General features: G+C 38.8%; 1 protein-coding gene across 2 annotated transcripts in view; it reads right to left on the bottom strand.

Annotated features, from left to right (window-relative positions):
* FBXO11 (F-box protein 11) overlaps positions 1 to 15,818 on the bottom strand; it is a 70,657-nt gene that overhangs the window by 15,303 nt on the left and 39,536 nt on the right. Inside the window, exons 4-11 of one of the 2 annotated variants that reach the window (XM_030946069.1) lie at positions 14,447 to 14,591; positions 13,075 to 13,204; positions 11,968 to 12,051; positions 11,747 to 11,879; positions 6,609 to 6,715; positions 6,406 to 6,517; positions 1,362 to 1,468; positions 1,139 to 1,276 (exon numbers count right to left, since the gene is read on the bottom strand). In XM_030946069.1, coding sequence (XP_030801929.1) covers positions 1,139 to 1,276; positions 1,362 to 1,468; positions 6,406 to 6,517; positions 6,609 to 6,715; positions 11,747 to 11,879; positions 11,968 to 12,051; positions 13,075 to 13,204; positions 14,447 to 14,591 — 956 coding nt within the window. The remainder of the gene's footprint in view (positions 1 to 1,138; positions 1,277 to 1,361; positions 1,469 to 6,405; positions 6,518 to 6,608; positions 6,716 to 11,746; positions 11,880 to 11,967; positions 12,052 to 13,074; positions 13,205 to 14,446; positions 14,592 to 15,818) is intronic. The other variant, XM_030946070.1, reaches the window with a different exon arrangement.

Here is a 15,818-nt window from a genome sequence, read left to right as displayed (position 1 = left end):
GCAAAATGTTGAGTACCTCAGCCTTCTCCTCATCTCTTGTCACTGCTGTTACTCATGGGGGGGGTGATGTGCTTTTTTCCTGCCATTCCTTTTCTGAAAGATACCTGTGGAAACCTTCCCTGTCATTCCTTGCGTGCCTTGCCAAGTCCAGCTCCATCCATGCCCTGGCCTTCCTGACCCCATCCCTACACAACTGGACAGTGTCTCAGGACCCTTCCCAGGTCACCTGGCCCTGCTTCCACTGCCTGTGCATTTCCATCCTGCCCTTTAGTCCCAACCCAGCAGGTCTCTTTCCTTCCTTTCCCGATTCCTTACACCTGGGGATCAAGAGCTTTTGCACTCTATGGAAAGCACCCTTAGACATCTGCCATTTTAAGAGTGACTAAAAGAAAACTGCTTGTTTTGCCAGCTGGGCATGGGGAATTGGGATTTTGTCATTCAAGCAGGAAAAACAATGATTTGGCACTCTTTGGAAGACATGCAGAATATTTTCCTAAAACAAGTCAGCAATCATCTTTTATTTCAGAGACAAAAATCTCTTCTATTTCAAGGGCTACGAATGCTGTTTCTCACTACTGTGCATGTACTTGGAAGTGATGAGCTTCACCCCACACAAATAAACATTTATGAAAGAAGGCCTGAACCCTGATATGAAATTCTGTGCTAAAATTCCACAACTAGTTCCCTGCTACAAAAGCCCTCTTCCCAGAGAAGGTGTACATACTCTATGCCAGAGTTTTAACATAAAAATAAGGCTAAGTCTTCACGAAGCATTTTTTTTTTCATTTCGAAATCATCCAGCACCTTATTTTTGTTCTTTTCAAAGGGAAAAGAATGAAGTATAAATGTAAGCCTACAGTTTACATCCTGTTTCAAGAGGTATTTTGTCACTGCAACATAATACAATGTAACAGGCTGCCAATCAACTGCAAAAGCTTGCTTAAACCTCTTTCAGCTAAAATTGTCTTTAACGTGAAGTCTCCCACTTAAGGGCAAGAGAACAACAGCAGGCATATTTTAAACTATCTGTTCATGACAGATTTAAAAAAAAAACTTTTCTCCAATAACAGGCAAAATTGGAAGATTTCAGTTCTACAACATGTGTATTTTTTCCTCCAAAAGAAAACATATAGGTTACCATTCCATGGTCAAAAGTGAAAACGCCAACGTCGCGTCCGTGGTGAATGTGATTCCGTCTGATAATGGGATTTCCGTGGTTTTTAACCCAAATGCCTGCTAATGCATTATTGGAGATCTCATTGTCCTCATATATTCCCTGGGAAAGGAAAATGTAAATTAAGAAAGGAATCCAGAACAGTGAATAACTTTATCAAAGTAAAGAAATGAATGTGGAAAATTACCTGTGCGTGGTCTGTAATATAAAGTCCAACATTTTCACAGTCGCTGATGTTACAGTGTTTAATAGTAGGACAAGCTCCCTGGCCACTAACACATACTGCAGAGCCAACTGGAAGAAAACAGTACAGTTACCATAGCTTCAAAGCATAGTGTATTTATAAATAGTCTGGCAAAGCAAGAAAAGTTAGTGTGAACTGATATTTTAAAAAAAGATTTGGTGTTCACAGAGCCAAAGCGTTACAAGCCACTGGCAGAAAAAACACCAATGTCATCATTTTGCAGATGCAAAAACCACGGTAGGAGTCACTTTAAAATCATCCTGCCAAGGTTAAACAGCTGCCAGGACAATGGTTTATATAATAATTCATGCTTATGAAAGTCCTCACTCATTTATTTGCCTGTGTTAGGCCCACTGTATACTGACTGTTCAGAGCAGAGCACAACAGAAATCTACCAAAATTCTCTGCTAATTACTGCCTTGTTGTGCTTCCCTTGAAATTTTCACAACTCAGTACTTCAAAGAGGCCAAACAATAATTTTGTAGCATACAAAGACACACTGTCTACCCAATACTCAGCAGGACACAGACACACAATCTCGAGTACAGAACAAACATCAGAAACCAACAGGTCTCCCCCCAGCTGAATTACAAAACTCCTTGAATGATTTCAGCTACCATACCATAACCCAGAAAATATATATTTTCCAGGAAACTAGGAGTCCAACTGCTCAAGACTTCAGCATACCAGCTGAATTCCCTGAACTCCATGAAGTGTGACAACATAAAATTCTGCAGGCACTAAAATCAACAGTGATTTCTGAAAGGTAAGAGCTCATCTCAGGGAACCTAGCCTATGTAACACAAGTTCCCCATAATTAAACACCACTACATAAGCAAGCCAGTACCTGCTCTATTAGTCAGTTTTCATATATCCTTCTAGCAAAGCACCACAAAGACTATGCTTAAATAATTCACAGACTCATTTACAGAGAGCTTATTCTTTTTTAATTCCTAAAGAAATTATTTTGATTGTCTAGTCTGACCTTATGAATAATACAGGCTATACTAATTCCCTGAATTAAGTCCTGTTTCAATTCTAGTAGCAGGAACTTCAGCACATATCTTGTAGAAACATATTTAAATTTTGATAACTTTGACTTCCAGCAACTGAGAAACTAGCATAAAGCTTGTTAGCTGGCTAGAGGGCTGTTGTCCTTTTAATTTACACTTTAATTGCTCATCTGAATTGCTCCAGCTTTGGCATCCAGTTCTCTTTATACCAGTGTATGCTGTATCCAATGCACACACACACATTCAGTGCAAGCAATTTGCTCCTTCAGCCTTCTCCTTGATAAAGTAACAAATTACAGTCACTACAACCAAAGTTTTCTGCTTTACCTTACATGACCTTTCATTGAACAGTTTCTAAATTTTCCAACATGTTGCTATGGACACCAGAAAAGAGCACTTTATTCTGAAGCACGACTAAGTAGAGGCATTAACAGAGTCTCTCCACTTCTACTTGGTGTTCCCACAGGTGTAACTAAGGATCACATCAGTTCTTTTGCCCACTTGACTACATGAGGGCTCACATTCAGCAGTTTATCCACAGTGACTCTTTAAGCTTTCCCCACCTTCCCAGGAGAGGGGCTGAGCACTTAGAAACAGAACAAAATCAAGTTGTGTGTGTGTAACTCTGCACTTTGTCAGACTAATGTGAGTGGTGTTTGACAGTCCACCTACCAGGAATGTCATAGCAACCCATATTCCTGGTTATTTTTAAGACTGTAGTTATATTACATTCATATTGTATCTATAATACTCTATAGTAAAGTCTACAGGTCTCATTAATATGGGTCTTATTTATTCTCTTCAAGTCGAGAAGTCATCTTTGAAATAACCACCAAAAAAAGCCATTACAGTTACCCTGAAGGTTATTTTTCATCTATTTGGTGTAGACTCTGGGCATTCTGTAGAACTCTTAATATTTTCAGGCACTATGTGTTGATGTCAAACATCTTTCAAGGATTTGTGTAATTATACTGGGACTGCTGCCTTCTTTTCGTCAAAGAAAGTAATCAAAAATTCCAACAGTGTAATGCAACCATTATAACTTTCTGTATATACACTAAATTGATTCATCAGAAATTTTGTATTCTTGATTGACCAAACTCCTGCATTTATACCTCATCATTTTACCCAGGATCAACAGGCAGTACTCCTGCCATACTTCACCCTGGGTAGTCTCTCCCCTCCCACCTCCCCCAGGGACAAAGACCATCTCATCGAGGTTTCAAGTTACCATTGATACACAATAGGAAGCCAGAGAATTTCTTGGCCAGTTCTTTCTAAACTCCAGCATGATTTTAGAATGTCTATTTTCTCAGCTGTTTAACCTCATCCACAGTTACTATCAAGAGTGGAACATGTTTCATTATCCCTCTAGGGGATGAGGGCATTTATCATTCCTGCCTATTCTCATTAAATATGGAACAAAAATTACACAACACTTTGCCATTCAAATTTTTCCATTCTATGATGGATCAGCATCACTGCTAAAACTCTCTTTGTTCCCCAAATTAAGACACAAGCACTGTCTCTTCTAGACAGATGATGCATCTTGTGGTGTTTATCAAGTTCTTTGCGGCAGTAAAGTGGTGTGTTTTTCTTTTAGAGGGAGGTCCCCACAGTTTCCCTCAATTGCTAATTTTCTATTTGTATTAACTGGTAATAATTTATTCTTTCTTGCATTTCATAACTGTTTTCACTCCCCTTCCTCTATCTCTTTCTGAGACTGAGGAGCTATGGATTTTTGGAATCTGGTGTGATGTTCTAAAAGCATACCTCTATCACATTTTGCTTATTTAAATGAAAGCAATCTTTATTCTGACTCTCTTCACTGGACTTGAGTACTGATTATGTGAAATGGGTCCTTTTGAAATACAAAGCACATGTAGTACTGGTTTAAGTTTTATTTTGTTTACTCAGACTAAATGATTGCACACACTTCAGTAATACTAAAATTTTTGAAAAAAGGAACATTGCCATCCACTACTACTTTTATCCATCGAGGTGAGGGCTAACACAGATTTCTTCCATAATGGATGCAACAGAACCTCTAGACTCAGGATCTTGCCATTTGAACTTTATTTAAAAATATTTCAAAAGATGCTTGGGACTGGCAGCAGGAACCTTCAGCTTAATGCATTTGCACTTACACAGCTCCCATCTTTACATATGACATACATTAAGAACATTACATATGACATAATGTGGAAATATGCTTTAATGCAACTTGGAGATCTACAGAAAGGATATCAAGCATGTGCTAGGAAAGAGGTTTTGAATGCCTATGGATCAATACTTCAGAGATGTCAATTACCTGGAAACAGTAAATGCCTTTTCTGGCAGACTGCCATTCCTCCTCCCTTTTTACACAAACTCAGTACTTCCTGAGTAGGTAACAGCAAGGCTTGGTAGGATTAAAAAGCCAGTAAAACTTGATAATTGATAAGTGACAATACAGCCTACACACTGCCTCCAAAACTGAACAGAATTTCAGAGAGAAGAATTTAATTTTGGAGAAGAAAATCAACAACTCAATACAGTAAACATTCAGAAATACAGTTTTGGAGGGAGAAAAACTTCAAAATTCTCAGAAATGGAAAGTGGTGTGAAAAAATAATCTAAACTTAATTTCCATAAACAACTTTCACAAAAATATCAGGATCTAGTAGCTTATCTATAAGCATGTTTCCATCTGAAATCATGCAGCTCTTCAAACTACTTAAATATTCAGGCTGAATGTGGTCTTATCAAATTCCACTCACTGGTTGTCAGGGTTCCCAGTATTTGTATATGGTAAGCTCCAGAACACCTTTTCTCTGTATATTTCAATTTCCTAGTGCTAACATTAACACTGGGATAACTGGGATACTGGGAGCAGCTCACTGTCCTTTGCTCCTCTTCTGTCATTTTAACACCTCCAAGTATTCACTGATGTGTCTCCAATAAAAGAGATGGTGATGCAAAGCAGAGAACTGCCTTGACCAAGTGCAGTGGTTTATAGCCCAAAACCTTCAAGAAAGCTCATCTTCCTCTACAAGGCACACACCAGGAATCCTTCCACTGTTCTCAACATGGTTCCCTGCAGTATTCTTCACAGGCAGTACCAGAAAAATGTAGTTTTTATATCTAGTTGGAAGAACTCTTCTTTTTTTCCTTGCCTTTATGTTGAGCTGAGCAACCTCCACGCACAGCCTGCTGCACAGATCCATTCCCTCTCCCTAGCTGACCTTGGGGAAGTTCACATGGCCATTTCCACACGAAGACTCAATAGCTTAATTCTCCTGAACCTCTTCTTTCTGACACTCCAACTCCACTCCATCTGGCTGTGTTCAAAGATGTTCAGCTTGCCACATCTTGTGTCCAGTGATTACAAACTGCCATGTCTTCCTGCCGGTGACTAAGCTGCCATCCAGCTCCTCACTTCCAGACACTGACTCCTCCTTTCCTCAACCTAGACTACTGATTTTTCCCAAATCAGGTGGTATAAGTTCCTCACTCTGATGGTAAAATGAGTCTTCCAACACTTCTGCCTGTAGAGCTACTACTCATCCTCTGAACATGTCAAATCATTCCACTGAGAGTGAGCTGAGCTCAGCAGTTACATCTTGTGACTGTTTAATGCCATTGATCCCAATACTGAACATCAGAACAAACCCATGAACAACTCCCATGTGTAACCCTTTCAAATGCCCCATCCTGCCAGCTACAACTATACACCAAACCCAGGTATGTTTATTTAACTGTCACTTCTCAATTTCAAACCAACTGTCCAACGAGTCCAAACAGATTCAAACAGAAAACCAAGTACACATTATCACAGAGGTTTTGGACACAAAGAAGTCACTCTAACAGTGATGCTCCAAGGCAATTAAGGCTTGCAGACCTGTATTGAATACCTGCATCAAAAAATAAAGATATGCCAATTGTAATCATACTCAATTTGTTGTGTTTCTTCAAACAATAAAAAGCCCACTAACCTGTACAAGTACTTCGGATAATACAGTGATCTATAATTGGACTGCAGTTCACGGTAATCTCTAAGCAGTGGTGTGCATTGTGGTGCTGAGCAGATTTGTCATCAGGGTTGAACTGAAAAGGAAGAAAACAGAAATGTTGTATTTACCTGCTCAGACATTAAAATAATTTTTTTGAAAGATCTGCTTTCAGGTGAGATTCTTACCCTGATTGTCATATATCCAACATAGGCATCTTCAGAACCCTCCATAAAAACGAAGGTGGAATCTCTAGTGTTTTCTATTATAACTTTATCTGCTACTTTTCCAGGTGCTGCAAAGAGAACAATTAAAAAGTCTTAGTTCATGCTGCTGAAAAAAATTCCTCAAAATACATACAGAACTCTGTTTGAAGCAACAAAGGAAAATTAACACTATTGTTGGCACATAAATAGTCCTCCTGCCAAAAGGATCTTGAAAAAGGAAGTTTCAAAGACAATGAAGAAACTAGTCTTTAACTAAGACAATGAGGCACCAATTTAGTAATATCTAGTACTGTGAGAAAAACCTCCTCTGTTACAGAGTTAGTTTTTGACTACTACTTACAATGAACAGCTTAGACACGGGTACCAGGCTAGAGACAGTTTAACTCTGTTCCAAGTATGATTTCTTCTGGTATTCCAAATCCTTTTATTAATGCTAAAAACATACATTCCATCACTGACATGAAGCACCATTTACTAATCTACTCATGACCTACAAGTGACCTCCCCACACTTCTCAAATGTAGGATGCAGTTTTGAATTGACATCCTCATTATTCTTTATGAAAAAGAAAAACCAACTTATTGAATTAGATTGAACTGTACTACTGGCAGCATGTACAAAAGGTTATGAAGTGGTTCACTTGCAAAATGCTATAATGTGTCATTTGGTTTCCTGTGTTACCAGTGAGGCTCTGCTCAATTCTTTACTCTTAATCCACAGGCAGGTGATGTTTACGTGGGGATGGCACAAGCCAGCAGAGGGAGCACCAGTTAACCTCAGCCACTCAGTGGAATAAATTCAATGACGCTCATTCACAAGCAAGATCGTTTGTCTGATTCAAACCTGCCCATTAAACATGCAAGCCAGAAGCAGCCCTCCCTCAACACACCAAATATAAAGGTGGAAGATTCACATACTATAGCAGATAACTTATCTGATAGCATTTTAAACCATTCCCAACACAACACAAATGTGATCAGGTATTTATCCTAAATTCTGTATTTTATTGAAAAGCCTACGCACAGGATTCCTCATGAGCAGATCCTTTTCTGTTTGTTGACATTAGTACAGACAAGCAGTATGTCCTGTTCTTTATCACTCTGGCAGAAAGATGTCAGTCAGAATGAGGCAACATTTACATTATTATCCAGCTTGTTCTCACTATCTGAAAGCTCAATCTCCGCTTTCATTACTGCAGAGCTGCACATATTTTAAGGTAGTCTGGCTCTCCTCTACACCACTATTCACTTAGTATCAGATAACAACTAAAAGAGGCTTTGATGAGGAGTTGTGTCATCATACAAAACATATTTCTGTGGTTTGGTGACATTTCTATATATTCACCATGGTGCAAATGCAATGGCATAAACAAATCTGTGTGTTTCAGCACATGGAAAGGAACAGCACCACAGTACTGCAGCTGAACCAACCCAGGAAATAAACAGAGTCGCAAGGAGGATATGAGAGCCATAAATCAGTATCAGAACTTTCAGAGTGGCACAGAAAAACTGCACAATTGCACTTCACATTGGATGCTCTGAAACACTATCAAACAGATTTGTGGAATTGTTTGCAAAGCACTTGGATCATGTTCTCTACAGACACCTTCCTCTCATCTCATGAGTTCCTACACAAGCAGTAACTTCTGAGTTGGGAAGGTCCCAGAATGCCCATCACGGAACAGGCCAGTTAGTAAGATCACTGCACTCGGGTCTCCCTAGGAAAATAGTGAAGACCTCCTTGAGCATTATTTTCATTCCAAATGCACCAATGAAATTCTCTGCAACATTCTGCTTAATCTTTGTGAAATCATCATTCAGAGAAATATCTCCATTTCAGCTTTTGGCTTAGACCACTTTAGAATAAAGAAACCAGTGTTAGAATTGGAAACGGAAGAAAAGGACCATTAATTTTGTAATCAAGCAAAACACAGCTCCCAAGAATTCAGTTTGCTGGAACCTAAGGGAGTCATGTTCCCCAGGATCAGAATTCATGCTCAGCTTAAGGACCATGGATAGACCACTTAGAAATAATGGAACGGAAAGCCTACAGTAAGGGACTGTCTAAAGAAATATACATTAACTGGATATTGCCTCAGAATTACTTAATTCCTCATAAGGAATAAAACAATTTCCCTTTTCCTTGCATTAGAAGACAAAAAAAATCACTACCTTCTACAGGAACTAACTGTGACCCTGTCCAACTGTACCAAGCAAAAACCAGATACACTTTTAAATCTTACAGTCTACAAAATGTAAACCACAAATGTCTAAACCAGTTCAAAAGAAAGCTTCCAATTCAAAATGCAGAATGGGTATTTGAAGAAGAACTCAGGCATGTGAAAGTATTCTTGCACTCTAAAATAAAACAATATCCAATTATAATAATTGTCTTACAATTTTAGATTTTTCCACCCTTAAAATGACAATAACCATTCCTATTGGTTTTAGTAATTTTTTTTTTCTTGACTGAAGGATCTTTTGATAATCCATTTTCATTTACTTGCATAAAGTAAGTCACATGGAAAATGAAGGGAAAAATGAAAGCTGAAAGCTGAAAATACACATTAAGTGAAGATTCTCAGATCAGGACACGTCTGTACAACTGCTGAAATTGCTGAACGCTCCATGGACTCCATGGAAGGCTTCTATTTCTGCAGCAAACACCCCCCTCTCCAACCCTGAAAAACAGAATCCTTTTTAAAAATCCAAAGGTATTTCTGTCTGCTGAACCAGACGCAACAATTTTCTTACAGAACCTCTCCTCTTGGTTCTTTCTTGGCAATTCAGATGTGCCAGAGTACTAGTAATATTTCCAAAGTCTTCCTTTTCAACCAATTCCTTCCCTCAGATTTAGGGGAAGAAATAACCCCAAAATTAAACAAAACAAACAAAAAACACCCAAAAAAAACCCACCCACCAAAAAACAACGGGCATTATTCTGTAAGCACATTTTGCTTATGTGACCAAGCAGAAGCTTCTTCCAAGCTCAAGGTATGTTAAGCTGCCTTTCCAATAATGTTGTGCTTCTTCTGAAGCCAGAAGAATAAACTATTAAAGAAATTTGAGTAGAAATGCAGAGAGATTTGGTGCTGCCTTAATCCCACCATTCTGAAAAGCATGCCAGACTGAACAGAGAAGAGGTAGTTCTCCAAGGCTTAGTGGTTCACTTTAATTTGTTTTCTTTTCCAGTCAAATGAAAATTGACTCTCTCTACAATGTCACTCACCATTCAGAAGAGAAAGTCTGAGGAAGTGAAGTCAGCAATGCCAAAAACTGAAATATAAATACATCTAGCATTGCTGGATTCCTCTTGGAGGTTTTGTTCCCCAAGACAGCTATTCTGTTACAAAAATACACAATAAAGATCCCTGGCTTTTAAAGGACTGTACTTAAGATAACAGTTTTTCTGTATAACTTAGGTTAATTCCAGAGGAAGGGAAAGCAGATGGCTTTTCAAAACTTAAAAGGAGACAGAGAACATGCAGAAATTTACCCAGATATTCAAGATATCATTTCAAGCGTCATGAAGTGACTGGGAAATTTTATATCTTAGGATAGTCCTGATCCAATTTCTCTGGATTTTAAACACTTCATGAATATGACCTGCCCTATTTTTACTGTAATCCTCTCTTCTGTGAAACAGAAGCCAGGGGTTATTTGTCTGTGGCCACATCTCCATGAGGAAGCACTGCAGCCTAACATAGGAGTGGTACCACAGAGGGAACCAGAGCTGAGGATCAGGCATCCCCAGCACATGCTGCAGGACAGGGAGGGGAGAAGGGACTGACTCTGCACTAGTCCTCCCCAGGTCCCTCTGACTGAACACACACTGGCTACAGAAGGGCAGTAGGAGTATTCCAGCAACATGTCTTGTAAATTAGTCTCATCCAAAAGGAATCCAGTTTGTCCTCCAAAAGCTCTCCACAACACAGACCAAAGCACTCTAAGTGGGCATGTTCAGAATGTTAGCTCCAGAAATGCAGTCACAAACTGACAAACTCACATACTAACACAGCCACATCTTGCAGATCTGTGGGGACAATTTTTCAGAATAACACTGGAACAATCTGCCTGCATTGCTCAAAACCGTTCCCTTTGCCAAGGCTGCAAAACCCAGGCAAGAAGTGCCAGAACAGTCTCACTCAAGAACAAAACAGTTGGTATGGAGAACAGTTAAATACCCAAAAAGAGAGACTTTGCAAAACAAAGAACACATCCGTAGGAAATACACCCACCAAAGCAAACAAAAACCCCCACCCTCACAAACAAACAAAAACCCCAAACCCACCACCCTTAATAAAACCCACAACCCATTAAACCAAACTAACCAGAGAGATGGTTTCTCAAAAACACAAAACAGCCGGTAATTCCCTTCGAGATCACCACAGGAGCAAGAGGTCTGAGACCCCTTAACCAAAATCTCTACCAGACAGTAACACAGCCTGAATTCCTACCAGTGACATGCTACTGGGAATTAGCATGCTCCTAGTAGTGACATGAAAAGCAAGCAGCTCCACAAGCATCACAATTTGCAGCCTGGTATATTATATTAACTTCCTAAACCCTTCCTATTCTCCAAGTCTTACTTCCTTCTCCATAAAGGTTCCTGTTCAGAGGAACAGTTGGCAGAGAACAGAGGAAGAACCTCCAGTCTCAGAATCTTTCTGCTGGATGCTCTCATTTCCTTCCTCAAGATGGAATTATGATACTGAAGAAAATGGGACAGATACTAATTTGGGCTTGTTGTCACTGCTGGTTTCTACTCTGGAGCTGGGTTTTATATATATGTGTGTGTATGTATGAATGTAAATGTTTCAACTGCAGTCCCATTACTGAATAAGCTTTCTGACAAATTCCATTTTTTTCTCATGAAATAAAAAGATAAGTTATTCTGAGAACTAGCAAGCAGACAACAGCACTTCAGCCTGAAGCCTCAGCTACTTTTGAGTTAGTGATGCTTGTACAAAAACTACTTATTTTCTAGGCAGATGAAGGAAGATGGGCATTTATACTGGATATTTAATATACCTGAGTATCATGTTAATTAACGTGGTAATTAATACAGGTTTGAGACAGTGATGCTCCCAGTTTACATACCTGCACCAATCATGGTGATTGGAGATTCTATATATATCCATTCATCAGTATATATACCAGAGTGAACAAAGATAAGTCCATCAAAATGAGCTTCTTGAACTCCACCAAGAGCATCCTCAATGGTGTCATAATACTAGAAGAAAAGGAACAGATTTAGAGTAATGTCCATTTCCATTTATACAGATATATAAATAGTTTTAAGAATGACTTTATGAACATACCAGCATATTTTCTCTTCCTTTGTATCTTGCAGGATTACTGTAGAAGTGTTCAGCAAAACCTGGCTTTACATGTGCTCCTTTGTACTAAAAGAAGGAAGAGAGTTTGTGAGAAGCTTGCAGACAGATGGGCCCGAATGCACTGACAGGAGACCTACTAATTCCCTAATTAACAAGCCATTTGCTGATATCAGTTTGTCCCAGGAAGTAAGGATCATATACTGACCTCCCACTCTAGGCACACAATTTGAAATGGCAACACCAAAAAATGTCTGAGCCTAAGGGAATGATCAACTAAGCCAAAAGTCCAACTACTTACACAGCCATAAGCCTCAAAACTGAAAAGGCTCATACACCTGAAGCATTCCACAAGAGCTGTCCTTACTTCCATCTCTTGATTCTCTAGCAGCTTGCCAAAAAACCTGCATTTATATGGTGAGGAAAAGAGAATCCCATACCTTCACTAGTGACTGAACACTAATCAAAGAAGCCAAGTCAAGCATTTGTCCTCAATGCACTTCAGAAATTCATTAACCAACAACACATGGCATTGTGTAGTACACTCACATTGATGTTTATTTCCCTCACTTATGTTTTCCTACTATCATGCCCAGCCATTTGTTCAATACCTTTGACATTTTGGATTAGAGGTATACAATCACATTCCTTAAAGGAGATTTGTTTACCTCTAGTCAGGCCAGCTGTAAATCACTATTTAGCCCAAGTGGCATTACCAATATGTTTGGTTCACCAGAGGAAGATGCACACAAATCTGATAACCAGCACACACATTGGTTTAGTAAGATATACAACAGCATCTTTCACACTGTGAGTCTCAGACCATGACAATCTTGTACACAAAATTTCAGTGATGCAAAACCCAACACACCAGAGCTGGATACTCAAGGACTGCACTTTACCATGTGGTGTCTCCCTAAAGTGTGCCTCAAAACAGGAAATAACTTCTGAATTCCCCCAAGTGCACAACACCACAAGGATTTTAAAGTCTAAACCCAAGATAATTACTGTTTGTCAGCCACATTTCAGAAGTGTGTGTTTTTACTTTTATAAATACCCATGAATTTGAATATAAATGAATAAAACTGTTACCAGCTGCTGGAAGCTTTCTTTCCAGGGATTTGGATGTTCATATTCTTCTGGATTAATCTGATAAAATTTACCAGGTTCAGGATGCATCATTGGACGAGTGTACTCAAATACTTCCATATACAATCTTTTCCTGAGCAGAAGAGAAAATTAATTTTAATTTTCCATTTTAACCTTCCATTTTAATATAAAACTAAAGGCTCAAACCTGGGGTTTTTCTGAGAAGAATTTGCCAGTGACTGTGAATACGACCAAGATCAGCACCTACCACTTAAAACCAATTTTTTTGCTGTACTGACTTTTGTGTTTTTCTGACTAAAATTTGTATGTGTTTCATAAGTCAAGAGAAAAAGTTCTCAACATGCAATTTTCAGGAAGAAACTTGAGCAGCTATGTACACTATTTGTGAATCAAACCGTACATTAACTGCAGCATTAACACTTACAAAAGCTAGTAGCACAAGTATAACAAAACTTAAGACCAAGCATGCCACCACCTCTTCTTCACCTTGCCAAAAAAAGACTGAGAAATGCATTCAGTGAGAACAAGTGATGCACTGTATTCCAAAAAGAGTTCATCAGTGAACAAATTACAGTGGTTTAAAAAGAAGAAAACGGCACACAGCAGTTGGATTCTTTTCATTAGTGCCAGAATGCAAATAATTGCAGTGTCTGAGCCTGCTGATATTAAGCCCAGACTTACAGGATGACACTGAATCACAGAAGTTGTAATTCATCTGACAAGGCATCCCCAAAGCTGTCTTTAGGACAGGAAAACAGGGTAGTTCTGTGATGTTATTTTATTATTATTCTTTTAGTCTTAATCTTTACATTTAAAACAAAGCAGCTCAAGAAATAAGTTGTTTTTTTTTCCTTATAAAAACTATAAATTTAGTTCCCATTTATTAAAACTCTCAATAACTGAGGAGTAGACCAGACTCATGTGAGAAAACAACCCAAGTATCCAACCATTAAACAAAACAAACAAAACTCAAACCAAACAAAAACCCCATTTAAGTAATACTAGACAAAGCTCGCATCTAAGTTGAAGAAATGTTTTGTTCCTTCTGTGTGAAGTAACACAATCCCCACAGTAGCCTAAAAAAGTTTAAAGGGGGAAGAAGGAATGGCAACTGAAGGAACTGATTTTTTTAAAACAGGCATTGTTTAACTAGTATCTACACTACTAGAAAATCAAGTTTTACTGTTTAATATATATAATACAAAAATAATGCTTAACTAAATCAGACATAATAAAATACAACTGGTTTTCCTTCAACTAATTGTAACCAGCATTTCAATTTTTCTATTGTACTGGCATCTTGAGCAGCACATCTAGTATTTCTCAAGATAATGAGGAATAGCTTTTCACTTACCACAAAATTGGATCATTAGCCAGCTCACTGAAGCGTTTACACACACAAGCTGCTCTACAGAGATCCTGCTCCAGCAGGTAGGAGAAGATCTTTAGAACCACTTCATCTGGCAACTTCTCCTGAAGATACTGCTCTGCAGGTGCTGCTATTAAACAGTAATCAATACAAGGTTACTGACATATCTAGTGAGTTCAAATTCTGACTGTAAAAGATTACCAACTTGTCACTTGAAAGGTTCCCACTTAAAATGTCAATTATCTCAAGGCAGCCTTTTTTTAAAGCTTGTTTCTTCTAAAACCAAAGGCAAAAGATCTGTAACTTGAAGTCAGACTTCAAGTCCTCTTTCCAAACTCTGATTTCGCCTTCTCTATTGGAGGAATCATTCTGCAAAGAAGTGCAGATGTTAAGCAGGCTACTGTGCATGTTCCAGAAATTCTGGTTTCTCACTGCTATTAGCTTCATTGTGGTTCAATTAACCCACATTATCTATACAATAATAATAATGCAACCCCAAACCCAAAATGTCTGCAAATGTTTTCAAACACAAAATAATTTAATCAGAAATAGTCACTCTCTGGAAAAATTACTAGGGAGACTTCCTTGTTCTCCCACAATGAACACATTAGGGAAAGAGGACATCTGGGATGTAGGAAATCAACAGCCATCAATAACTCCCAAGTCTCCTCCTTCAACTTACTCCCATTTATGCTCTTCCTTTTAAAATGAAAAATCTAAAGCAGAAGTATTAGTGTTGCCAGATGCATTTCTTCAGAGAGGCTGGAGAAAGCTGTATTCCCGTGCCATTGTGTGCACTTTGTTAAACCCTGCTATGGACACTCCTTTGGGAAAGCCCTGCCTGCAGTTTGTGTTCTCACCAGACCCTCCTGGGGCAGGAACCCTCAGAGCAGGTGAGTTCTACTTGCAAAGGTCACTTCTTTGGCTAATCCTTCAGGACCCTCTCTGTGATCCCAAAGGCACAACCACACAGAGCAGCTTCTAAAGTTTAGAGCATTTGTATGCAAGGCACTCAAAGTTTGTGCCTGCTAAATTCACAGCACAATTACATCCATGTAATGCCCCCCCCATCAGATTTTTTTAGCACACCTGAGCCTAAGGAGCAACAGGACTGTCATTCTGGCTACTACAAGAAGCCTACTGAAGTGACCTTAAGGAAGATGACCTACTAAATATGAGGGAATAACATTCTGAAAAATAGTATCCATGTGAGATTTCACATATAAACAAAACAAACTGCCCCAGGATTCCCCTGGGCAAGACAGCACAAAGAAATGTGTTATTTTCAGCTCTAAGATGGAGAAGACAAAAACTGCAGGCACCAAACTGTGACTTTTTTACCCCACCTTAAACTGGG

Source organism: Camarhynchus parvulus, chromosome 3 (genome assembly GCF_901933205.1).
Source record: "Camarhynchus parvulus chromosome 3, STF_HiC, whole genome shotgun sequence".
In the NCBI taxonomy this organism is placed as follows: domain Eukaryota; kingdom Metazoa; phylum Chordata; class Aves; order Passeriformes; family Thraupidae; genus Camarhynchus; species Camarhynchus parvulus.
This window is presented reverse-complemented; position numbering and strand designations above follow the sequence as displayed.